Raw genomic sequence first — 24,772 nt, forward strand, 5'->3', positions numbered from 1 at the left:
CATTCTCCTGCCTCAGCCTCCCGAGTAGCTGGGACTACAGGCGCCCGCCACCACACCCGGCTAATTTTTTTGTATTATTTTAGTAGAGACGGGGTTTCACCATGTTAGCCAGGATGGTCTCGATCTCCTGACCTCATGATCCGCCTGTCTCGGCCTCCCAAAGTGCTGGGATTACAGGGGTGAGCCACCGTGCCCGGCCAATTGATCCTTCTCTTCATTCAACTTACAGATCGCCTCCTCAGGGAGGCCTTACCTGGCCACCGTATTTAAAGTGGTCTCCTTCAGTGACCCTCCTTCCCTTTTCCCTATATATTTCTTTCCCAGTGATGATCGCTCTGTAACCAACTGTTTGCCTGTGTTGGCATCTGTTTCCTCCACTAGCCTGTGAGTTCATGAAGGGCAGGGACTTTTGTCTTGTTTGTGTTGTGCCTGGAGAGTCACCCAAGGCCTGTACCACCTTGAGTTCCAAACATTTGTTGAATAAACATGTTCTAAGTTGGGATGTCTCCACTTCAGTTTTAGCCCTTCCCACAATGCCAATTTGTACCAGTAGCCAAGGTCAGAGAGAGACAGTGAGAGAGAGAGAAGAGATGCCAAGGGAGTATGGTTCAGCATCAAACACATTTATTTCACTTTTATTGAGTATACAAGAACAGAGAGCACACGCATACAGCACGGAGCACTGAGGTGGGGGAGCATGGGGACGAGAGAGGAGAGAAGGGTGTGAGTAAAAAGGAACAGGACAGCATCGCAATTGGTTGTTAAGGTGCTTTTGAAAAAAAAATTATTTCGAGTGATGTTGCTCATGCAATTTCAGGCCAGTCTTGGAATGTGCTTGCAGGATTCAAAAACTGAAACAGGTCCTGGCACTTCCTGTACCCTCAGATGGAAAAGATCCAGAGAAAACAAAACAAGAGAAAATGAAGATCCATGAGATGGCAGAGTAGAAAAAGACCCTGGAGAGCATCTGGTTCTTTCTGCTTATTTTGCAAGTTGGGAAACTGAGGCCCAAGAGGGGGAACAGGGATAGCCTGATGTCACATGGTGAGTTAGGAGCTGAGCCAGGATGGTCACCCAGAACTCCTAACCGCCCTTAGGGACTTTTTCCACTATGCTACATGGCCTCCTGGGTAGAGAGGCAGCACAGAGAGGATGAGAAACGAAAAAGAGAAAAGGAAAAGTAGGTTGAAGACAGACAAGACAAACATCTCTATTCTCTACAAAGAGGAGGATGGGGAGGAAACAGTGCCCTAGATTCTAGCTTTGCAGGTCCCCTCCTCCCTAGTGGCACTGCCTGCGTCTCTGTAGAAGGGAGGTCAGAGCATCCACAGGATGGCAATTTCCCCAAGCCCTGGTGGCCCACAAACTCCACAAGCTAAGCCTGGTCACTTCATCCCTGCCCTGAAGCCAGGTACAAAATCCAGAACAAGGATCCTCCCTCTGAGGTGTGTCCAGTGTGCTCAGGACTCCTGGTTCCTGCAAAGATGAGTTCCTAGACCAAAGTGGCCCAGAGAGGATTGGAGCCACCACTCCAGCTCTTGACCCAGAACGAGTGGGAGCTCTCAAGTTAAGAAGGGCAGGAAGAAGGTTCTGTGGCTTTCCACCAGGATTGTAGAAAGAACCTGGTGTATGGAAAGTGTGCTGCTGCACTCAGGGGGAGTTGGAGTGGGTTCACCGGCCTGCACCTGGGGGATGCCGCTGATTCTGCTGCCCCGCTGAACTTCCCATTTGCCCAGAGAAGCAAATGCTATTCTGATTTCCTGCCCTGCCTCAGGCCAGCACCAGCTAAGCAGCTAAGGTATATGTCATCACTGACAAGCAAGCCAAAGGGACGCATCTAACCTGGGCTGCCTGGAGGCACCCCTGGGCAATGCCCCAATAGATTGGCGAGAGTGGGGAGATGCTCTCAGATGGGCCAGCCATGGCTGAAATATAAAGCTGGCTCAGGTGGCTTCTCAGGCTCCACCCTCCCCTCCCACCTTCTTCAGCCTGAGAATAGTCCCTGGCACAAGCAGGTAATCAGTAAATAGTTGTGGAATGAATTTATTAACTGGTTTAAAAGGAGGACTGGGAGGTAAAATGGAAGTGAGAAATTAGCAGTGCAGTGGGACATTCTCCCTCACCAAGGGGCACTTTCTGAGCTCAGAGCAGTAGCTTGTGGCAGACAAGCCTGAGGAAGCCCATGTGTGGCAGAGGGCAATGCCAAGCTTTTGATGTGAGCTTCTTGAAGGGCTCCTGTGGTCTTGGAGCAATTTCTGGGTACAAGCTCAGAGATCAGATGTTGATTAAGAGGGAGGTCTCCAAGCCAAGGTCTTATGCAGAGCTGGAGCCTTTGAGCAACATTGCCCGTCACTCTCAACTTTGTCCTGGGACAGGGGAGGCCTTTGCAAATGCAGTTTTAATCTCTCAGGGTCTGCCCCGTGCAGCCTCCTTACCACAGCTACTTTGGCCCGAGAAGAAGAAATGATTCAGAACAAGGAAGAAAGTAGAGGAAAAGGCTGAGCTGGGAATTTTTAGACAGTCAGGTTAAAGCCATCATCTTCTATAATGGCTGGGAGCACCACCTCCCTTTGGATATGGAGTTGGTTATTACCATGGGGTCAGGGAAGGGCAGGATGTGGCAAAAAAAAAAAAAAAAAAAAAAAAAAAGAGAGAGAGAGAGAAAAGACTGAAAACCAAGGCAAGCCCCGCAGGGAGATAAGGACTAAGCCAGGGACCTCTACTGTGGCAACTTCAGCAGCAGAGTCCCAGATTGGGACCCGGTACCTGAGCACAGACCAGGTCCTGACTGCTACTACCAGGGGGGCAGGGAGAAGGTGTCTCGAACGGCATTTTGGGGACAACATCTGTGTTGCTTCTTTCTTGCCAAACCCACACCTCTCCATTAGGGGCCCCCACCCCTCCCCACCAATCAACCAATTACAAACACCACACACAGTATTACTACACTGAACCCGTCAGCCCCTACTGTGAGCCAACCCACACCCAGAGTCCAGGTCTCCTTAGCTGGGCCAGTTCAGTGAGATCTAGGAACCTCAGGATACATCAATCACAGTCAGATAATTATAATTTTAGAATGTCAGCTTCATACTTACCAGCACTGTTTATTTTAATATTTTTTTCCTGTTATATGCAATATACATAACTTAAAAGCACATCCGTACAAACCTCCTACAAGCTGCACCTTCATAATGAGAAACCATAAACATACAATGTCTACTTCCCTTCCTGTGGCTTCGTTTTCTGTTCTTGCTTTTTCTTTTCTTTTTCTCATTTCAAAGGAGAGTCATCTGCAGTGGCCCTCAGCAGGACCCAGACACAGAGGGTGAGGGGTGTAGGGTCGGGGAAGGGGGAGGAGGGAGCCGAGACAGAAAATGACAGCAAGACATTGAGAGTTGAGGGTGAGGGGAGGTGGGAGAGAGGCAGGTGAATTTTGCAGCCCAGTGTCAAGATCCAGAAAGTAAGAATCCAGTGTTCTTCCTCTTTCTTTCCAAGTGGGGAATTTTCTTTCTTTCTCGGAAAATGGTTGACTGTGCGTGTCTTGCTGCTGCGACTTCTCTTGCTTTGCTGCGCGAGTGTTTTCCTTTGCATTCAAGTGGGCCTCAGAAATGCTGGAGAAGAACAAATGGAATTGCTCATCTGCTAACTGTAACGTGCAGAACCAGGGTGGGAGGGACTTCTACAATCATCGTGGTCTGGCTTGCGTTTCTTATTTGGCGGGGGAAAGGAGTGAGCAAGGGATTATAGTTATTATATAATTTTTTTTTCTTGAAAAAAATCCCACCAGTTCTTCAATTTGTCTGCAAAGGAAATGTAGGTGTTCAGATGTCGGTTGTTGCCGTCGGCCAACTGCTCTGCCAGCCCCAGCAGCAGTGCAAGGACGCGGTGTTTCCTGTATATATATCTATATCTCTATATATCTATATATATATGCTTTTCCCTTCCCAGTCTCTCATCAGTGACAGTACGTCGCAGCTGGGACGTCGGTGTTGCGTCGGAGAATCCAGAATGAAGGCCCCTTCTTAATGGTTCTCTGGCTTGGGTTGGACCAGAAATGCCAGGATCTCTTCACAGAGGTCAGGATTCCTGGAAGCCAGAGGCATGGGGTAGAATAGGGAGTGGGGAGTGGGGGAAAAGGAAGAGGACAAGGAAAGTTAGCAACTTCGGTCACTTGTTTTTAAATACATGGCAAGAGGTTGTTTTTGCTACCCTTTACCATATGCCCTTTATTGTGACTCAGCAAGGTAGAGTGACTTGCACCTGTAATCCCAGCTACTTGGGAGGCTGAGGTAGAAGGATCTCTTGAGGTGAGAAACTGGAGGCTGTAACATGTAATGATCATGCCTGTGAATGGCCACTGCACTCCAAAGCCACACAGCTTGTGTGTGGCAGCAGAGACTGAACCCACATCTGTCGGATTCCAGAGCCCATGTGTGTTTGCTCACTTGTTTCCAGGGAGGTGGTAATCTTTTACTTTGGCCTGAAAATGTGTTAAAATGTCCTTTAACACCAAGAAGCTAAGATCATCATCATTTCACTTTTTCTTCCTATCTTTTGTCAGCTCTAAGAAATGTTTAGTCACGATTGCAGATGTTCTTTTTTCATTTGTTTTTCCTTTCTGTTGTCCGTGGGCTAGCTGTGTCCTGGAGATTAAACCACAGACAGCAGTGATTAAATAAAGAAATGGAGCCTGGATTCCAGGTTTGGCTCCAAAACTCAGTGTTTAAGGGAGCAGGCTCTGCACTCTATGGGCCAGCTAGCTCTGTAATCTTGGGTGAGTTTCTTAACTTCCTTTCCTTTAAAAAAATTTTTAAGCGATGAGTCTTACTATGTTGCTCAGGCTGGAGTGCAATAGCTATTCACAGGCATAATCAATGCACATTACAGCCTTGAATTCCTGGCCTCAAGTGATCCTTCTGCCTCAGCCTCCCAAGTAGCTGGGATTACCGGTGCACGCCACAGTGCCTGGCAAGTTTCTTAACTTCTTTAAGCCTCAATTGCTTCCTCTGTAAAATGGGTTCTGCCTCCCATTATAGGGAGGAATTAAAGCAAGGGCCCAGCATATAATAAGTGCTGAATAAATACTGGCTGTTCTTATTATGATGATTGTTGCTGTTGTTAATTTAACCACACACTACTCTGATCTCCTTGAGGGCAAGGGCTGTCTTTTAACTCTTGTCTTTCCAGTGTCCAACACTGTGCCTGGCACACAGCAACTACTCAAAACCATTTAACAGATGAAACATCATTTCTGCTACTTGCATACAGTCAAGTGCTAATGGAATCATAGAAAACAGATCTTTCTTGGCTCATTTGACAGACAGAAAAACTGAGGCCCAGAGGCTTCAGGCTTAGCAAGTTGGCAAAACTAAGGCTAGAGCCCAAGGTTCCTGTTTTGAAACAGGTCAATTTTTTCCCTTTAAATTTTGTAAGGTCAGGAAGATGGGCAAGTGCTGCCCTCTTGCTGGTGGTGTTTGGGAGACAGGTCTTCTTTGAAGGAAGTGGGCCAGTGGAAGAAGATGGAGCAGAAACCAGACGTCTGACCTGCGAGGTTGCAGGGAGAGAAGGGAAAAGGTTCTGTGTGAGATGGGTGACTTTCCACACTCATAGCAAGAACTTCAAGAAGGAAGAACGTTAAGAAGGAAGACAAAGAGTCAACTGAAGCAGAGACAGACAGATGTTTCTGGAGGATTTGGGGAGAGAAGAGAAGAGTAAGACCAGCAAGATAAACACCCTCATGGAGACAGGGCTTCAGGCACCAGGCTGGTGGTAGACAATTATGGTCTGACTTTCTCAGTGCTCTCATCAACCTCTAAACATGGAGAAACCTCAGAGGGAGAAGGAAACAGGTTCACTTTGCTGAGCCCCTTCTGTAGGCAAGACACAGATGCAGTATATCACAGGTGTTGTTTAGTTATTACAGCAACTCCAATTTCTACATTAATGACATTTTGCAGGTGAGGAAACTGAGGTCAGAGAGGTTCCTCTGGACACAACAGCCACCAAGGTGTTTCTAGCTCCAAAACCTAGGTGTATCCATCTATTCCTTCCTTCCTTCTCTTTTTTTTTTTTTTTTTTTTTTTTTAAACAGGGTCTTGCTCTATTGCCAGGCTGGAGTGCAGTGGCACAATCATAGCTCACTGCAGCCTCGACCTCCTGGACTTAAGCAATCCTCCTGCTTCAACTGCCCAAGTAGCTGGAACTACAGGTGCCAGCCACCACACCCAGTTAATCTTTTAAACTTTTTCTAGAAACCAAGGTCTCATTATGATGGCCAGGCTGGTCTTGAACCCCTGGGCTCAAGAAATCTTCCTGCCTCAGCCTCCCAAAGTGCTGGGATTCCAAGTGTGACCTGCTGCGCCTGGCCCCTGGTCAAAATTGAGTAGTATTCTTTCTACTCAATTTTGCTACATCCTAACCAGGCATTGGTTTTTGTTTTGTTTTTCCTTACAGTAACAGGCTGCACTTTTAAGTTTGTGCATCAATTAATGAAGTGGCTGTCCTATAAGTCAGTGTAATCATTATTCTGGGTATGTGGGATATCTTCATAAGCCCATAGACACTTCAGAAGTACCAAAGACATCTAAACAACACAGTGTTATGATTTATTCTTTTTGGTTTATTACAGCACAGCACAGTCCCTGCGTGCAGCATTTTGTTAGCCTACTTCAAGTTAATAGTAATAGTAGTCATAATGAACTTTTATTAAGCACTCACTATGTGCCAGGCACTGTGCTAACTACCATGCTGCATGGATGATCTTGGTAGCCTTAGGAGACAGATGTTATGAAAAGTGAGTGTGGTGAGGTCAAGACCATTGGGTTTTGGAATCTAACAGATTGGGTTTCACTCTCTAATCAATCCATCATGTTCACAGCTTCATGACTGTGAGCAAGCCACTTAACATCTCTGAGCCTCAGTTTCCTCATTTGTAAAATGAATGAGCAGGTAACAGTACTTGTGTTGAATGCACGGCCTGGTGCCCGGCACAGCATAAGCTTTCCATAAATTATAGCGATTGTTATTACTGTGATGATCACTGCCATTTGGCTGACAAAGAAACATAGGCTGAAAAGTTTAAATGATTTGCTAAAAGGTCACACAGCTAATAAAGGGCAGGGCTTGAGACTCTGCAGGAGTGCAGAGCTCTTCCTTGGGGTACCAAGAGGCATCCATCCATTAAGCCAATGTTTCCAAGCACTTTAAAAAGGAGTTTTCAAATTCAGAGGAGACCTCTTCCAGAATTAATGAGTCTGACTGTATTAAGAGTCAGATGTGGGTTCTACTTGAGCATAACTACTGGTAAAGCATGTGGGCAGAAAAGGCAAGGGAGAGAAACTTCTGGCTTGCCAGGGCAACATAAACAAGGTGACCTTTACAGAACAACCCAGAAGAGAGACAGAGATGGTGCATGGTGGTGCGTGGGGCAATGGCAGCAAAGAAAGAACTAAACAGAGGCGAGGAGGAGGGAATGAGACAGCAAAGGGAGCAGCGAGGTGGGCAGATATGAAAGACTGCATTGAGGTGGGGGCGGGGGAGGGGCAGGATGTGGAGGCCAGGACGAGAGCTCTGAATGGCTAGGGAAACGGGAAGGCAGGAGCCTGGGGGCCTGTTTCTGAATGCCCTGGGGAAGATGAGGAGGCATGAAAGAGGGAATGGAGAAGGGATGAGAAACACACAACAGATACCCCCAGGAAAGCAAATAGCCAGAGGACTATAATTGGAAGGGGGCTCGCTCCACCTCTTCATTTTGCAAATGAGGAAACCGAGTCCCTCATTGGGACTCGGGAAGAAACGGACCTACTGTCACACACCAGTCAGTGGAATAGCTTTAGAGCCAGGTCCCTGCATTCCCAGTACAGAGTTCTTTGCATCAGTGGCTCCTATACCTGGCTGCATGGGGACTCCCTAAGGACCACGGTAGAAATGAAGATTCCCAGGCAACGCAGATCCCAGGTCCCAGTCCAGTCTTTCTAAATCAGAGTTTATGGAGAGGGTTCTCTAGTGCCTGTATTTTAAACAGGCTTCCCCAGGTGATACACCCAGCTTAGCAAGTGGCCTACACTCTACCACTCTGAGATTTGGGAGGAATAAAGGAAGAATGATTGAAAAACTGAGGGGATAGGAATGGCAATCACTTGTAAAGTCTGAGGAAGGCTGGGAGGTAGGCTGCACCCATGGCCAACCTACACTTCTAGACCAGTGCTGTCCAGTAGAAATAGAATGTGGACTACATATGAAATTTAAAATTTTCCTAGATAGGCCTGGGTGCAGTGGCTCACACCTGTAATCCCAGCACTTTGGGAGGCCGAGTCAGGCAGATCACTTGAGGTCAGGAGTTCGAGACCAGCCTGGCAAACATGGTGAAACCCCGTCTCTAATAACAATACAAAAATTAGTTGGGTGTGGTAGCACATGCCTGTATTCCCAGCTACTTGGGAGGCTGAGGCACAAAAATCACTTGAATCTGGGAGGTGGAGGCTGGAGTGAGCCAAGATTGTGCCACCACACTCCAGCCTGGGTGACAGAGTGAGACTCCATCTCAAAAAAAAAAATAATTTTTTTTGTGAGACTCCATCTCAAAAAAAAATAATTTTTTTTCCTAGATAACAGATTTTCTAGATAACATTTCTGAAATTTTCTATATATTTCTGTCTTTCTAAAAATTTCTAGATAAATAGAAAATTTTAATTTCACAATCAAAGTTCTCAATTTTAGTTTACATTCAAAACGATTTAAAAAGAAACAGGTGAAATTAATTTTATTTTTATTTTTGAGATGGAGTCTCACTCTGTTGCCCAGGCTGGAGTGCAATGGTGCCATCTTGGCTCACTGCAACCTCCACCTCCCGGGTTCAAGCAATTCTCCTGCCGCAGCCTCCCTAGTAGCTGGGACTACAGGCACCCACGAACCCCCACTCCTCATTTTGTATTTTAGTAGAGACAGGGTTTCACCATGTTGGTCAGGCTGATCTCAAACTCCTGACCTCAGATGATCCACCTGCCTCAGCCTCCTAAAGTGCTGGGATTACAGGTGTGAGCCACCATGCCTGGTCAGGTGAAATTAATTTTAATAGTACATTTTACCTAACCTGATGTATCCTTTATCATTTAAATATGTAACCAATGTAAAAATTATTGAGATCATTTATATTCTTTTTTTCATATTAAATCTTCAAAATCCTGCACGTGTTTCACCCTTAAAGCACATGTTTTTTAGACTAGCCAATTTCAAGTCCTCGGTGGCCACGTGCAGCTAGCGACTACCATCCCAGACAGCACAGAAAGAACACTTCCATCACTGCAGAGAGTTCTGTTGAACAGCCCTAGTCCAGACCAGAGGTTAGCAGCCTTTCAAAGCAGCAGGAAAATGTTTCAGTGCTTCTTCTTCTGACATTAAGGGGTCTGGTAATCAAAGGAAAAGAAACATTCTTGTATCTTTCTAGAAAAGACTGGTTTCATTCATTCAAGGAAAAGGGCAAAAAGGAGACCAGCGGTTATATTTGTGGGGTCTTTGAGATGGATTTTTTTTCATTGTGGTAGAACTCGTGAAATGTGTGAGGTGCACAACTCTAAGTGTGAGAAGAATTTTATAAATGTGTTTATATCTACACACCCATGTAACCTACCCAGTTGAAAATAGTGACATTTCCAGCACCCTAGAAGATTCCTTTGTGGCCCTTCCCTCTTCCTTGTGAATACTGCATCCCAGAAGTAACAGAAAAATCAGAAGGGTATTTTTCTCAGATAGAAAATCAGAAATATTCTGATTTTCAACACTGTAGATTAGTTTTGTTTGCTTTTGGACTCCCTATGAATGGAATCATACAGTTTATACTTCCTGTGCCTGGCTTATTTTATCCAACTCAATGTCTATGGGATTTTGTTTTACAGATCTGATAAGATCTGGTAAATTTCCAGAGGGCCCAGAAGAACCTCTCCCCTAATTCAGGCTGCTAAAAGCCTTATCTGCCCCAACATCTTCTTATTTATCTTATTCACCAAAGCACTGATGGCCTACAATTAAACAGGAGAATATAGGTTCCCTAAGATTTTGGCCCCTGCAGGTCTCAGAAGTCAAGATGCAATCATGCCAGGTGTGGTGGCTCACACCTGTAAGCCCAGCACTTTGGGAGGCTGAGGCAGGTGGATCACTTGAGGACAGGAGTTTGATACTAGCCTGGCCAACAAGGTGAAATCCCATCTGTACTAAAAATGTAAAAATTAGCCAGGTGAGGTGGCACACACGTGTAGTCCCATTTACTCGGGAGGCTGAGGCAGGAGAATCACTTAAATCCAGGAGCCAGAGGTTGCAGTGAGTCAAGATTGCACCACTGCATTCCAGCCTGTGCAACAGAGACTCCATCTCAAAAAGAAAAAAAAAAAAAATGCAATCAAGCAAGACAGAAGAGATCAAGGGCTCTGGTCATCATGTCCCCTTAACAACATTCAGTGACTTGTAATAGAGAGAGAGACTCAGGGCCAGGAATGTGGCACTGGGCCTAGTAGGACTTTTTCTGACTTCTGGTTTATAGGCAATGCCCAAGGAGATAATGAGGGCCTCCATTTGTCCCACCTCAATATCCACTGTCATTCCTCTCTCCATTTCCCTCCCTTTAAAAACATTTTTAACCACTTCTGGATTTATTTTTCTGGATCTGGAGCCTGAAACCCCAAAGAAGCCAAGGAACCAGGCTTCCTTCCTCTCCCCACGGACTTGTCTCTCGGGGAGGTGCCCAAATCAGCAAATCAGGAAGGCTGGTGGGGGGGCGGGTCAAAGTTGCACTACGAGTCAAGCCATTGGGTTCTCAGATGGAAATAGCCCTCAGAGGATCTTGCTACTGATCCCTCCTCTCTCTCATGGTTGCTGGGCCTCAGGAGCCTTACCTGTGGCTTCTTGTCCCTCTCCTCCGGGGATGGGTCTGTTTCTCTGTATACGACAGCTTTGGTTACCAGCATATCAGGATGCTGCAGTTTGGCCTCCTTGATGGCCAAAGCCAGAGCCTGGTGGTAAAGAACAGCAAAGGAAGGAACCATGAAATATCCAAGATGAGACAGACTGTGAAGAACAGCAAGCCCTCTAGTGCACAGCTGGAGAAACTGAGGCCCAGGGAGGGGCAAAGTCAAACAATTAAAGGGACAGACTACAGCTCAGCTCTTCTGGCTCCTTCTGCCTCCCATCCAATGCCCCTTCCTTGGGGGTTTCTTATCTGAACAGGGTCAGCAAGAAGTGGACACCTTCTCTGCCCATGAGCGTAGCCATCCATGGGTAACCCGACATAGGAGGGATTGAGGACTGGGCAGTGGCACTGGGAAGAATGGTTCCTACCCCCATACCTGGTCTTGATCGACATCTTCATCCCCAGTAATGATGATTCGCTTCTCGATCCTCGTCTCAGAAAACCCTCCTTTCACAGTCTGCAGAGGGAGAGGGAGGTGAGGTCACTCTTGGGTCCTGTTGGGGCAGCAGCCTCAAGAGGGGACCTACCCAAATCATCTCTCAAGGGCAGGGTTGAGAACCAGCAGTTACCTTCTCTCCTGACTTCCTCAGATTTTCTCTTCAGCAGTTACCTTCTCTCCTGACTTCCTCAGATTTTTTCTTCAGCAGTTACCTTCTCTCCTGACTTCCTCAGATTTTTTCTTTTCTGGTTTTGGACTTTGAACTGCAGATCTTGTCTGGCTGCCACCACTCCCCAAAACTACCAAACCACCCCATCTAGGTCTTCCAAGCCCAGCTCCAATGCTGCCTCTCAGACCCTGGTTGGCAATGCTTCTGCCTTCCTGCCTTGGTACTCCCTGAGCACTGAGTCTGTCTCTCTCACAGTTCTGGACCTCTCTGCCTGGTGCCGACCATATGTGTGTCTGTGGCCATGTTCACCTCACCAGGCTGCCAGTTCTTGAAGGCAGGGTCTGTATTTTGTTCATCTCTGTATCCCCTCCTCTCCCACTCCCTCACCCAGTCTAACCAGGGCAGTGCTGAATGCAGATTTGTTGAATGAACACATGAATGAAATGTGAATGGTGACAAGGTTCTGCCTTGAACGACTTCCAACAATACTACAAGAGAAAATTAGATTGATGATACTTATGACCTCTGCTGTTTTCTGAAGGCATAGGATTTGGACAAGTTTCGAAGTAATAGCTGAGGCGGGACCTAATTGTTTGGCATGTTAAAGCAGGGTAGTGTCTGTGGGGAATCCCAGCTGGAGTCAGGAGTGGATAGAAAGAAGAGGGGGCTCCCAGTTGGCAGGGACTTTGGGAAGAAGAGTTTCCTGAACTGTCTGCTGTGGGCGTGGGATGTAAAACCTCCCATAAAGCTTTCAGAGAAGTCAACATTGCTCAGTAATGTTTTTATTGAGAGTGGGTTCTCTGTGGGGTATGTGAGAAAGTGCTGAATCCTGCAGAGGCGCAGGCAGAGGCCAGGACAGTCTGTGCATGAAGGCCTGGTGCAACTGACCAGAGTTCTCCTCTGATGGCTCATCAACCTGGCTGCTCCAGGCCTCCAGCCCTGGCTAGGCGCCCTCCTGCCTTCCTCCTGGCCACATAGGTATGGACGCATCAGCCCGCCTGCCTCCCAACTAGCCCTTGTCCTTATTGCTGGGTCACCCAGGAAGGCTTCCCTCCTTTGTCCCTACCTCTTCCCACCTGGGCTCTGACTCACACCCTGGTCCAGGCCCTCCCCATCAGGCCTGAGTTATTTACTATTCATCTCTCTCCATACTTCTCCCTCTTCTTTCACCCACCTATCTATACATCCTGGTGGATCTGATATTCTCTCCTTAAACCTATTTTCAATGGGTTACTCTCCAATCTAAAAATCTTCATGGCTTTCCAATCTCCCTGAGGCCCAGATCCTCCAGAGTCAAATGTGTCCTGGTATTTGTTATTTGCTCTATATTCCACCTCCCTGTCCCCAGTACAACCTAATTTCCCAGATACACCCCCTACATGTGATTCTCATGTCCCATAAACAGGCCTCACTTATGGCTACATCCTGGCACAGAGGCCAACACAAATAAAGTTGACACTCACTAACATCTGCTCAACAAACAAACAAATAAGCAAACACACAATTTCTGCTTCCCTCTTCTGCTTTGCATAGAACACCTGCATCTGTCTTCTCCTCCCTCAGGTGTCCTGCCTGGCTTTCCAAGACTCTACTCAGTCCCTACTTCTTCTAGGAGATGTTTCCTGATTCTTGCAGGGCCTCTCATATGTTACCCCATCTAGATTCCTCCAGCATTTTCCATCTACAAGGTGCACACGCCATGGTTCACAGTTACTTCAAAGAGGAGAGTATTGTTCCCTCTAGCCTGGCTGTCAACACCGTGTGGGAAGGGCCCGTGCCTAGAACAACATGTGGCACAGGACAAAGCGCACAGTATTCCAGAAACTGGTAAACACTACAGGTTTTCTCTGCCCACTTTACAGATGGCGAAGCCAAAGCTGAACAACAGTCATGACCTTCTCGCCTACAGCTCGGCTGGGGGCATGGGGCACCCTGCTGCTACTCACTTTGGTGACATGGGTGGTGGTGGAGGTTGAGAGGGTTTCCGCAGTGGCGCCGTAGGTGCTGGTGAGGACATCTTTCCCGATGATCTGCAGAATATAACCACCCCCCACCCAGGGTGTCAGGTAAGGACACTGGGCTCTGGAGGGGTGGGGGCGGGGTGGGGTAAAGGGCCCCGTGAAGGTGACACTTCAAAGCCAAGATGCTTTGAGCCATTAAGATTTCAAGAATACTGGAATCTTCAGAAACCTAGACCCAACAAATTCTCAAACCCTGGAATCTGAGATTCCTAGACGCTGAGATTCCTGAGGCCCAGAATCCTAACAATACCCTATAATTTAAGAATCCTGGCATCATGGAAGAATGACCAAAGGGATCCAAGGTGGAAACACAGCCCTCCTGACGCCCCAATCTGTCATAGCCAGGTGCACGCTCTCTACGGAGCTAAACAATGAGAACCACAGACTTGGAGAATGCAAGAGCTGAAAGAGACCCTACAGTGACAGACTCAGGGTCACCAGGCAGGCACCAACAGAGGCAGGTCCAGAATCCAAGCCTCTGGCCTCCTAGTCCATTGCTCTTCCTGGTTAGTAGGGAGGGCAGACGCAAAAGAACCATCAGCGGCACCACCAAGGTGAGGGGCCACTTCACCCTCACACGCCACCAATGCCCCACTTACATGTGTGGGCGGAGGGGAGAGGGCCACTCATGAGATTCTAGCAGGTACCAAGGAGCTCTGTTGGCAACTGAAAAGGGTCCAGTTTCCTGGCTCTGCACCTAGAAGGGTGCCTTTTGGGCTCAACACTGCACTTCCTGCCAGCCATACATGGGTCTATGCCCATATTCTCAGTGTGGAGTCCCCTAGCCTGAGCTGGCCTTGCCCACTTACCGGAGAAAGAGAACGGATTTCCGTGGCCACCGTCTGTGGGCCTGGGATCATGGCAGCTGCCCCCTTCCCGGACTTGAGACTGTTCTCCTGGGGAAACAATAGTGCTCAGATGGCCAGCTCTCAGCCAGGTGGGCCCCCAGCATGGCCGGAGCACGTGGCCACGTAGCTATCACGACCACAAGGTTGAGTAGAAACAGTAGAAGCAAAGGACTGAAGGCATCGTTCAGTTCTGCCTCCTCTCACTCATCCCTTGCTCACTCAGGCACACACTCGTTCACTCGCACACTTGCAGAGTCACTCATTCAACCAACATTTACAGACTGTCTGGCGTTAGGAACACTGTAGTGCTCAAGACATGGCATTGTTCTCCAGAAGCACTAGCAGAGGAGTTGCCAGATTCAGGTTCATGTCCTGCTCTGCCACCTTCGAGCCATGTGACTTGGGGCAGAGCCACTTCCTCTCTATGGGCCTTGCAGATTCATCTGTAAAACGGGACCCTTGCCCCAATCCCACAGAGAACCTATGAAGCCAATGGAGTAGAAAAGGTTTTGCAAACCAGAATACATAGGATAAATATAGGGGCATAAGCTGGCTATTTAGAATATAATAATAATAATGACTTTCTGAGTGCTTGCTATGTGCTAGGCATCGTTTTAAGGATGTTACATGCCTTATCTCATTTAATTCTCATAACACCGGTAGGGCATTATTTTTAATATTCCTGATTTGCAGATGAGAAACTGCAGGGTGAGAGAAACTTAAGTGTTCAGTCCCCCAGCAAGCTAGTGGTAGAGCTGGAACTTAACTCCATGCTGTCTGACTCCAAGTCTGACACACTCTGCACGCCACTCTGCCCCTGGGAATCTTTCCCTTCAAACAGCCCTCTTGGCCCTACCTTAAATTCTAACTGCTAGATCTTCCTGGAATTGTCCCCGGACTTACTGCCCCTGATCTGGCCAGGGCCCAGCTGCCTGCTTCTACCTCCTACTTTCTGCACCATCTCAGGGCTCAGCCTTGTCTGTCCAGAGACCCAGAACTGTGTCCATTCTGCAGGTCCTCAGTGGCCTGACCTCTTGTTCTGGTCCGGGCATGGCACTAGATCTGAACTTCTGCCTACCAAGGGGCAGGTGAGAACAGAAACTCACTGACTTTCCCCTGCCGCTCCCACACCTGTATCCAGCTGAGGCTGCCAGCAGCCTGGTTCTTTGGTACTGTACCACAAAGCACGTTCCAAGATGCACCTGCAGTTCCAGAATATGGCCCAGCAGCAGCCTTTCCAAGGGCAGCTTCCAGGCTCAATGCTTCCTTTCCCCTTAACAGACACTAACCCCTCTGAATCCTAGCATCATTCTGGGAAGTTCTTCCTTAAAGCCTCTTATTCTCTCATTGTTCTGTCTTTCCCAGGGCAAAGCCTCACCTCCACCTTCACACTGAAAACAGAGGCCACCACTAGGGACTTCAGTCATTCAAAACAAGGCACCCTCTGCTCCTCCTTTCCTCTCCTGTATCCTTGGCCAGTCCCATCACCTGCCTCTAGGAGGAGCAGTTTCTCTCCCTGACCAAGGCAAACTCAGCCCTCTCTTCCTCCACATTCAGGCTCTCCTCACTTGCCACCCGCTCTCTGGGCCACCTCGGCCACTCAACAGCTTCTGCTGCCTCATGGAGGTCAAAGTCCCCTATCCCTTCACCTGTAGCCCAGATCTTTCTTGGACCCTAGGCCTTTAAAATCGGTTGTGTCCTAGACATTTTCCCCTGGAAATGTTCCACAGGCACCTCAGATTCATCCGATCTCGAACGGAATTCACTGCTTCTTCCACTTCCAACACATGCTTGTCACTAAAGAGCACTTTCCCCCAGTGCTCTGTTTATATCAGCAGAGGAATCAGCTGGAGGGCTTGGAAAAACACACACTGCTGGGCCCCACCCTAGAGTTTCCGAGTCAATAGGTCTAAGGAGGAGTCCAAAGGACCTGCCTTGCTAACAGGTTCCTGGAACCACATTTTGAGAACCACTGGTTAGTGAACAGTGTCACAAGCTCATCTTTCCTCTTGTCCCCTGAACATCCTACCAACGACCAAATCCTGGGCTTTCCTCCCCCCAGGCATCCCTTAACTCTGACCCCTTCTCTGCATCTACCTCCTTGCACTCCAGCCCCAACCCAGCCTGGGCACCAACGTCTAAGCTGGTTCCCTGCCTTCTCTCTCTGTCTCTCCCAGTGGCATGTGGGCCCCAGATCTCAGGGATGTTCCCTTCTTTAGCTGGATTCACAGTGGCTGGTACAGAACTATACACATCATGGGTGTTCAATCAACACTTGTGGAAGGAAGGAGAGAGAGAGAAGGAGGGAAGAATTTTTTGCTCAAGTCCCTCATCCACAGAGGTTGCTAGAATAATCTTTCTAAAACACAGAAACACGTATCTGATGACATCATGTCCCTAATATAAAAAATTTAAGTGATTCCCCATTGTCTACATGACAGAAGTTTGAATTTGGTATATGACATCTGAGGCCCATCAAGCTCTGGTCTAGACTTCCTTTCCAGCTCTTCACCCCCGACTCCTCCTCCATGTGCTTGACATCTGGCTTTCTTGACCACTGGCCCTTCCCCAAATGCTATGCTTCTTCCCTTCTGCCCTTTGCACTTGCTTTTCCCACTGTCTAGAATGCCTTTCCCTGGGACTGTACTTTAATTTATCCTTCAAGCATAGCTCACTCAAATGTCCCTGCCTAGAGAAAGCCTTTCCTGGCTCCTCCTGGCAGAGCTGTCACCCCATAGCTGCCTTCCTCATGGCCCCTAGGAGAGTGTTATTATCCTATCCCATGAAGGCAGGAAAGAAGTAACTGCAGCTCACATCTTCAGACCACTTACTATGTGCCAGGCACTGTTCTCGGGGCTTTGCACAGATTGCTTTGGTTCCCCCTCACATCAGCCCTTTGAGCACATGCTATTACTGCCCTCTACCCTCACCCATTTTACAGAAGTGAAAACTGAGGCTTGGAGAGGTTCAGGTGACTTGCCCAAGGTCATCCAGCCAGGAAGTGGGACAGCTGGGCCTTGTTCTCCACTGTATGCCCAGAACCTAAATACAGGGGCACAGCACATTAAAGGTGCTCATGACGATCATTTGAATGAATGAATCCCAGCAGGCAGTATAGTTTCTTCAACTGTATCCCCCATACCAGGCAGATAGTAGAGACTAATAAATGTTTTTGGAACAAATGAATGAATGGATGGATGGATGGATGAGTAAATGAATGATATAAGTGCCTGCTCACCATACGCATGGATTTAAATTTAGCCCTACAAGCATCCCAATGACACGTGGTGAAGGACTGAGGGGAGAGGAGGAACTGAGTGACCAGGGAAAGGTGTGCAAGCTGGTAACTAGTTTGGACTTATTGATCTTAAAATTTCTGTGTATTCAAAACCTACCTGCTGGCTAGTCTAGATTGATGGAATTCCCTTCCTATGTATATGTCAGGGGGTTGGCAAGAAAAAGCATTTGAAAACAACTTCTCAGTGGCTCAAGATAGATCTGGCTCCAGCACTGCTACCTTTCCTAGCCCGAGTAGCGGCCGCAACTGCAGCCCCAGCCCCATGTGGCCGATGTTCACAATGGTCAGGATTAAGGGAGCAGAGCAGAGTGGCTGGGGTTGAAAGTGGGGCTCCTGGCATTAGAACGCCTGTGGATAACCTGGCACTACCACTTATTAATTGTGTGACCTTGGGTAAGTCGCTTTACCTCTCTGAACTTCAGTTTCCTCATCTGTAAAGGTTGTGGAGGGAAGAGCATCCACTGAGATGATCCACTCAGGAGTCTCAGCACATTGCCTGGAACCACAACCTGTGTGCTGAATGCTATCTGTTCTGTTTAATCATGAAAGGATCTAGTATTGCCGGGGTCTCTTAAGAACTGCAGAATGGGGATTACTGCCATTTTACAGATGAGGACACCTGAGGCCAAGGGTCTTCCTTCATGGGTCAGACAGCAAATAAGTAGCAGAACCATGAGGTCCCTCAGTGAGGGGGGTGGTCCCAAAAATCCTGTTCCAACTTAGGGTCACCGCACGCCATCTACTGACCAAGGCAAGGAAGTGGTCTAAGACAAGAGACAATGTGCAGCCACCAGGATGGGTCCACAGGAAGGACTCCAGCCTCACCTTCAGAGTGGAGGTGAGATGAGCCAATGAAATCTCAATGCAAGATGAGATTCGTGGGTGCCAATAACCAAAGAGGACCATCCTCTCTCTCTCCCTGCCGCGGCTGAGATGGTCTAGATAACTGACACTCAGGGATTCCACCACCCACATTACTCACTTTGGAAAACTGAGGCCTGTCTCTATGTCCTGTGGCAAGTAAAGCCCCAGACAATAAACCGCTGACTTATGTCCCATGCCTGATACAGCAAGGGCAGCTCACAACTTCCTGAATCAGCCAGGCGATGTTAGCTTGTCCGCTGGCTGTTTGGCAGGGCAGGGGGCTGGTCAGAGAGGGAAGCCTCCTGGGTTCAACTTACCATGGTGGTCGATATGGTCTCCGTGGTGATGGAGGGAGTGGTTGCTATGAACTCCCTCCCCACTGAGGCACTCCCATCAACCTGCTGACCAGAGGAGGAGTCGTTAGAGCTGGGGAGAGCCGGGTACACCTGCAGCATCTGTCACCTGGGCTCACGGCCTCCCAGTTACAAAGTGACAGGCTGTGTGAGTGAACATCACTGGCAGGGGGCTGCACACAGACCAAATCACAGAGGTGCAACAGGCCCTCATTACATTTCAACCAGTGTATCTGATAAAGAAAAAATAATTTCAGACTATCTGGCAAATTCTATCCAAATTGCAATGAGTGTGATTTTTGACCTAGCCATCCCTAGGAACTGACTCTTTGGATATAACCTTTGAAAAGCTCGCCGAGAAATACCAGCAAGGAAATTCACGGCAGCGCTGATCATGAATTGCACGAAACAAAAACAACCACAAGGCATGCCATTGGGAGACAGTGAAATAAATCAAGATTTGCCTCCTAAGTGAGATGAACAAGAGTAAGGTGGGTCTATGTAGGCCAACAAGGAGCGATCTCCAAAATAATTACTCAGAAGAAAGGTAAGGTGTAAGAAAATGATCGCTTCTGTGTAAACATTGTTAAGTATATAGAGATGTAGGTATCTGTGTTGGAATAGGCTTATATATTTTTCTGGGTGGTAATATAAGAAAAATCCCATTTTTTTCTGCTTGAATTGTATAACTATAAACTTTTTTTTGTTGTTTTGTTTTTATGTCGATAAGGGTTACTGGGCTGTGGGATCTAGGGCCAATTTTAGTTTCTTTATACTTTTCTGTGGGAAAACACAACAGAAACACGTATTACTAAAACAAAACAGGTCAGGGGGAAAGCAGCTTGCCCAAGGTCACACAGCTCATCAGAACTCAAGAGTCCTGACCTGTAGTAGGCGGCCTCATAAACTCCTACTATCATTATAAAAGTGGGAGAAAAAAACTCTGGAAACAAAAGAATTGCCCATGTTGTATTGGTTTATGTCTTATTTCAGTTTTCTCTTTGTCTCTCATTTTTTCCCTGTCACCCAAGCTGGAATGCAGTGGTGCAATCCTAGCTCATAGTTCACTGCAACCTTGACCTCCTGGGCTCAGGCGATCCTCCTACATCAGCCTCCCGAGTAGCTGGGACTATAGGCATGTGCTACCACGCCCAGCTAATTTTCGTATTTTTTGTAGAGATGGGGTCTCACTATATTGCCCCGGCTGGTCTTGTACTCCTGGGCTCAAGTGATCTGCCTGCCTCGGCCTCACAAAGTGCTGAGATTACAGGTGTGAGCCACTGTGCCTGGTCTAATTTCAGTTCTTGAGAAAAAGGTTAGCCTCAGAGCCAAAAAGCTCCTAGCATTGTAGCTCTTCTGGCCAGGAAAAACCAAGAGGGCATCTATCAGACCCTCAATCTTAATTTCCTAAGTCTAAAAAGCACGGAAGGAGTGCAGGGAATGGACTGGAAGTGGTGGACCTGTGCCTATGCCTGATGGCTTTCTCCAGGTGGTCAGGGTGCTGCTTCTTGTCAAGACACATGATCTTTGGTTTTCTTCTTTCACTTTGCTCATTTTACTGATCTGATGTGGAACTCTAATACATAAAAAATGACCCAAGGTGAGCTGTTCTGACTGAAGCTGAATTGGGATCTCTCCCTCTTCTCTCCCCAAGCAGCTCCTAGGATACCTCAAGAAACCTCTCCAACTCCTTGAAGCAATGTGAACATCAAGGTCCCAATCCACTAGCCAGTACAGTCCTCCCAATATGCCCAGGAGGAAGGGGTAGACAGGGTCATTCCTATTTTACGGATGGCTAAATGGAGGCTTTAAGAGGTATGGTCTGCCCAGGACAAGAATCTGCTTTACCCGTCACCCCTTCCCAGAGCTCAGGGAGGACACTGAGGCACAGAAGAGCATCAGGATTAAAATGTGGGTTCCAGGGAAGCTGAGATTAAAAGGGTTGGCCAAGGGTTTTGGCCACAGCAGTGGGGACCCTATCACCAAATGCCCAATACCTGTTGCTTAGGGTACATTGGAAGGCACAGGTTACCTGGGTGTTATCCATAGCGGAGACTCTGGTCTGCAGTACAGCCTCCGGCTCAATCTTCTTTCTAATGGCCAGACTGCTGACAGTCATGGTTTCCGTTTTCACGGGCTGTAGGAAAAGGAGGGAGAATGCTCTGTAACTGAAACCCTAGCATGACCCTTGCTCACAGGCAATTGCAGTGTGGGGTCTGCAGGCTATCTCCTATCCCCACAGCTGGCCACATTTCTGGAAGGGTACTCAGGTCCGGGTAAAAGAGACGTGGTGTGATATCATAGACAAATAGCCTGCAAGGAGAGCCAGGACCATCACCAGGACCAGGTAGGCCTGCCCTGCGCCCCTGTGCCACACACCCTCATGGTGGCTATAAGTTGTTTTTTAGGCTACTATTAGAACATCTACCATTTTATTAACATACTATATGCCAGGCCCCAGGCTAAATGTTTTGCTTGTATACATAATGTCAACGAATCCTGAATGACCTCACTGGTGAGCTCACCACCTCTCAGCTGCTTCAGCCGAACTCTTTTTTTTTCTTTTCTATTCTTTTTTTTTTTTTTGAGACAGAGTCTCCCTTTGTCGCCCAGGCTGGAGTGCGATGGTGCGATCTCGGCTCACTGTAACCTCTGCCTCCCAGGTTCAAGTGATTCTCCTGCCTCAGCCTCCCAGGTAGCTAGCACTACAGGCCCACGCCACCACACCCAGCTAACTTTCGTGTTTTTTAGTAGAGACAGGGTTTCACCATGTTGGCCAGGCTATTCTTGAACCCCTGACCTCAAGTGATCCACCTGCCTCAGCCTCCCAGACTGCTGGGATTACAGGTGTGATCCACCGCACCCGGCCTGAACTCTTCTTTACAGCAAGAACCACATATGCTTGGAGGCCTGCAATATCCAGGCAGGAGATGTCAACGAGTGAAGAGGGTTTGTTGAGGACGGGCGAAGTAGAGAGTATGTGGGGTCCATTTGGGTATGGCCAGCTATGACTATGACCTTTGAGCGTCTGATTGTTGTTTTTTTTTTTTGAGATGGAGTCTTGCTCTGTTGCTCAGGCTGGAGTGCAATGGCGCAATCTCAGCTCACTGCAACCTCTGCCTCCCGAGTTCAAGTGATTCTCCTGCCTCCCGAGTAGTTGGGATTACAGGTGGGTGCCACCACACCTGGCTAATTTTTGTATTTTTAGTAGAGACAAGGTTTCATCATGTTGGTCAGGGTGGTCTCGAGCTCCTGACCTCAGGTGATCTACCTGCCTTGGCCTCCCAAAGTGCTGGGATTACAGGTGTGAACCACCATGCCCGGCCGGTTTTTTTTTTTTTTTTTTCTTGTTTTGTTTTGTTTTTAAGAGACAAGGTCTCACTCTGTCATCCAGGCTGGAGTGCAGTGGCATGATCAAAGCTCACTGTAGCCTCGAACTCCTGGGCTCAAGTGATCCCCCCTGCCTTCTTGCCTCAGCTCCTGAGTAGCTGGGATTACAGGCACAAGCCACCATGCCTGGCTGAAGGGGATTCTTATAGATGGTTGCAACCCTGTAACCCAGCCATTCATCCAGTTAATCATCTATTAGTGCCTAGTATATGTCAGGCCTTGAGGAGCTGCCACCTGGTAGGAGAGCAGGCTCGTCAGCCACTGACCTGACCACTTTGGATAGTGCTGGAGCATAGGCATTACAGGGCAAGGGGGTAAGGGGGCAATACTTCTGCCCAGGGTGGTCAGGAAAGCAAGCCCCTGCTGGGAAACTGACATTTGAACTTGGTCCTGGAATATGATAGGTTTGTAAGGCACCGAAAGGGAGAAAAAAAACCTGCTCAGAGAGTATAGCATGAAGTGAGAGCCCGGAGTGGCTAAGCTTGTATGTCAATGCTGGGAACGTTGGGGAAAGGAGAATGTAGGAGGGAGGCTGGGTCTAAAAGACATGAGGGGGCAAAGGAATGATATGGGCAGATGTGCCTTAGAGAAATCCCTTCACAGCTCTGCAGAGGAGACCACAGAGAGGCCCAGAGACAGTCTGTCCCTCCTCAATGACCACATTTCCTCTCTTCCAGGAGCTTCCATTACCACCCTGAGACCCCAGGGCCAGATGGATTTAAACTGCTTCCCCTTCCCTGGGAAGCCCAGACTCCAGAGAGACGAGCCTGGGCCTGGATCAGGAAAAACCATTCAGCTTTCAGACCAGGCTGCAGGAGCCCCCAAGAGTCCAGAGACGCATGCTCTCTGCAGGTGCCATGCAACACAGGTGGGGGTGGGGGGGTCAAGTAAGACCAGACTACCTGTCATCGCTCGACCTCAGCAAGCAATGGGGTCACAGGGTTAAAACGCCAAGGAGCACATGTTAGGGGTAAACCGAGATGGCAAACATGCGAGCACAGAACCATGCTGTTCTGCGGAGGGGCAGTCATGCAACACGAGACAGAGCTTCAGGCTGCAGGCTGGGTGCTCGGTCTTCTCACAGGTAGTCCTGGGCCCTGTGAGCATGCGGTGCCCAGCGGGCCCGGCTCTTGAGGAAGCTCCACTGTACCTCAAACTGGGGCATATCCGGAGTGGAGCAGGCCCCTCGATCCGGGCTGTCCTCAATGCCCCCAGACTCATCATCCTGGCTGGTGGCCCCCTTGTTAAGATCCCGGGAGAACACCAGGCCCTCAGTGTCTGAGTCGCTTTTGTCCCGGTCGAGCTCAGGCAGGCTGCGGGAGAAGTCTTCGAAGGCGCTGCCGTGGTAGTCACCAATGACCGTGAAGTCCACCTCAGCCTCCAGGCTGGACGTAGAGCTGACCGTGATGCTGGAGCACTTGCGCTCAATGGCCAGGTGGTTGTCCTTCAGGAACACCGTGTCCCTCTCCTGGTCCTGGTCCTCATCGCCTGTGTCACTCTCTGGGGCCCGGGGACGTGGTGGTTTGACTTTCTCCTCGGAGCCCTCCCTCAGCCCTGCTCTCTATGGCCAGATAAAATCAAAAGAATGGGGATGTGGGGTGGGGAGAGAGAGAGAAAGAGAAATCAAGACGGTGAATGTCAGGAGAAATCTTGGGGCTGTGTTGACATCCCGAATGGAAGAGCAGACCAGGAAATGAAAAACACCCCAGGAAAGGTTCCTTGAAATCATAACAAGCTTAAAAAAAACAAAAACGACTCAAGAGTGGAGATGCCCCTTTCTGAGGGTCTCACACTGATGGCACAAGCAAGTACAAAGCAAATGTCCTGCCAGTGAGTCCTGGACAGGAGGCTCCATCCAAGGGTATTGGATCTGGGAGCTTATTGGAAGCAGCATTGCACGAAAGGCAGGGATGGAAGCCCGGACCCCAGGCCCATCCGTGCAGGCAGGTGTTGAGAAACAGAAACTAAGGAGGGAGATCCAGGGATTCAGGGAGACCCAGGAAGGGAAGGCAGAGAGGTTGGAGCCAAGAGCTTTGAGGAACAAAAGAGGAAGCCAACATGTTTGTCAATTCCACTGAGTCTCCGGGGGAGGGGTCAGCATCTACTAGAGAGAAGAGCAATTTGGGGTCAGGCCTTTTGGGCACAAGCTTCTTGGGAGCTGAGTGCTACGCTGGCTCTACCCTGAGCTCCATGAGTAGACCACGGGCAGGTCAGAGAGTAGAGGCTCTGGTCCCATCAGTGTAATTGACAACAGCAGGCCAAGGCAGTGCCTCAGGGAACCAGCAACTCTTGTCCGACATACATACCTCTCAACTGGCCTGTCAGGGATTAAACACCACACACACATTTTTGGCTGGTTCATGACATTCTTTTTAAAGACCAACCTAATACCCATGAAAGATTTGTAAAGAACTTGGCTTCTGGTTCTAG

At 48.5% G+C, this 24,772-nt stretch overlaps 1 protein-coding gene across 4 annotated transcripts in view; it reads right to left on the reverse strand.

Annotated features, from left to right (window-relative positions):
- Positions 1-602: 602 nt before the first annotated feature.
- The window catches only part of EPB41L1 (erythrocyte membrane protein band 4.1-like 1), a 155,980-nt gene continuing 131,810 nt past the window's right edge, over positions 603-24,772 (reverse strand). For 2 of the 4 annotated variants that reach the window (XM_011972367.1, XM_011972364.1), the window contains 7 exons: positions 20,985-21,089; positions 18,917-19,000; positions 14,399-14,485; positions 13,515-13,598; positions 11,337-11,417; positions 10,887-11,003; positions 603-4,086 (listed from right to left, as the gene is read on the reverse strand). In XM_011972367.1, coding sequence (XP_011827757.1) covers positions 4,078-4,086; positions 10,887-11,003; positions 11,337-11,417; positions 13,515-13,598; positions 14,399-14,485; positions 18,917-19,000; positions 20,985-21,089 — 567 coding nt within the window. In that variant the 3' untranslated portion in view covers positions 603-4,077. The remainder of the gene's footprint in view (positions 4,087-10,886; positions 11,004-11,336; positions 11,418-13,514; positions 13,599-14,398; positions 14,486-18,916; positions 19,001-20,984; positions 21,090-24,772) is intronic. The other 2 variants (XM_011972365.1, XM_011972366.1) reach the window with 2 other exon arrangements.

The sequence above is a fragment of the Mandrillus leucophaeus genome, unplaced genomic scaffold, assembly GCF_000951045.1.
Source record: "Mandrillus leucophaeus isolate KB7577 unplaced genomic scaffold, Mleu.le_1.0 Scaffold129, whole genome shotgun sequence".
Lineage (NCBI taxonomy): Eukaryota > Metazoa > Chordata > Mammalia > Primates > Cercopithecidae > Mandrillus > Mandrillus leucophaeus.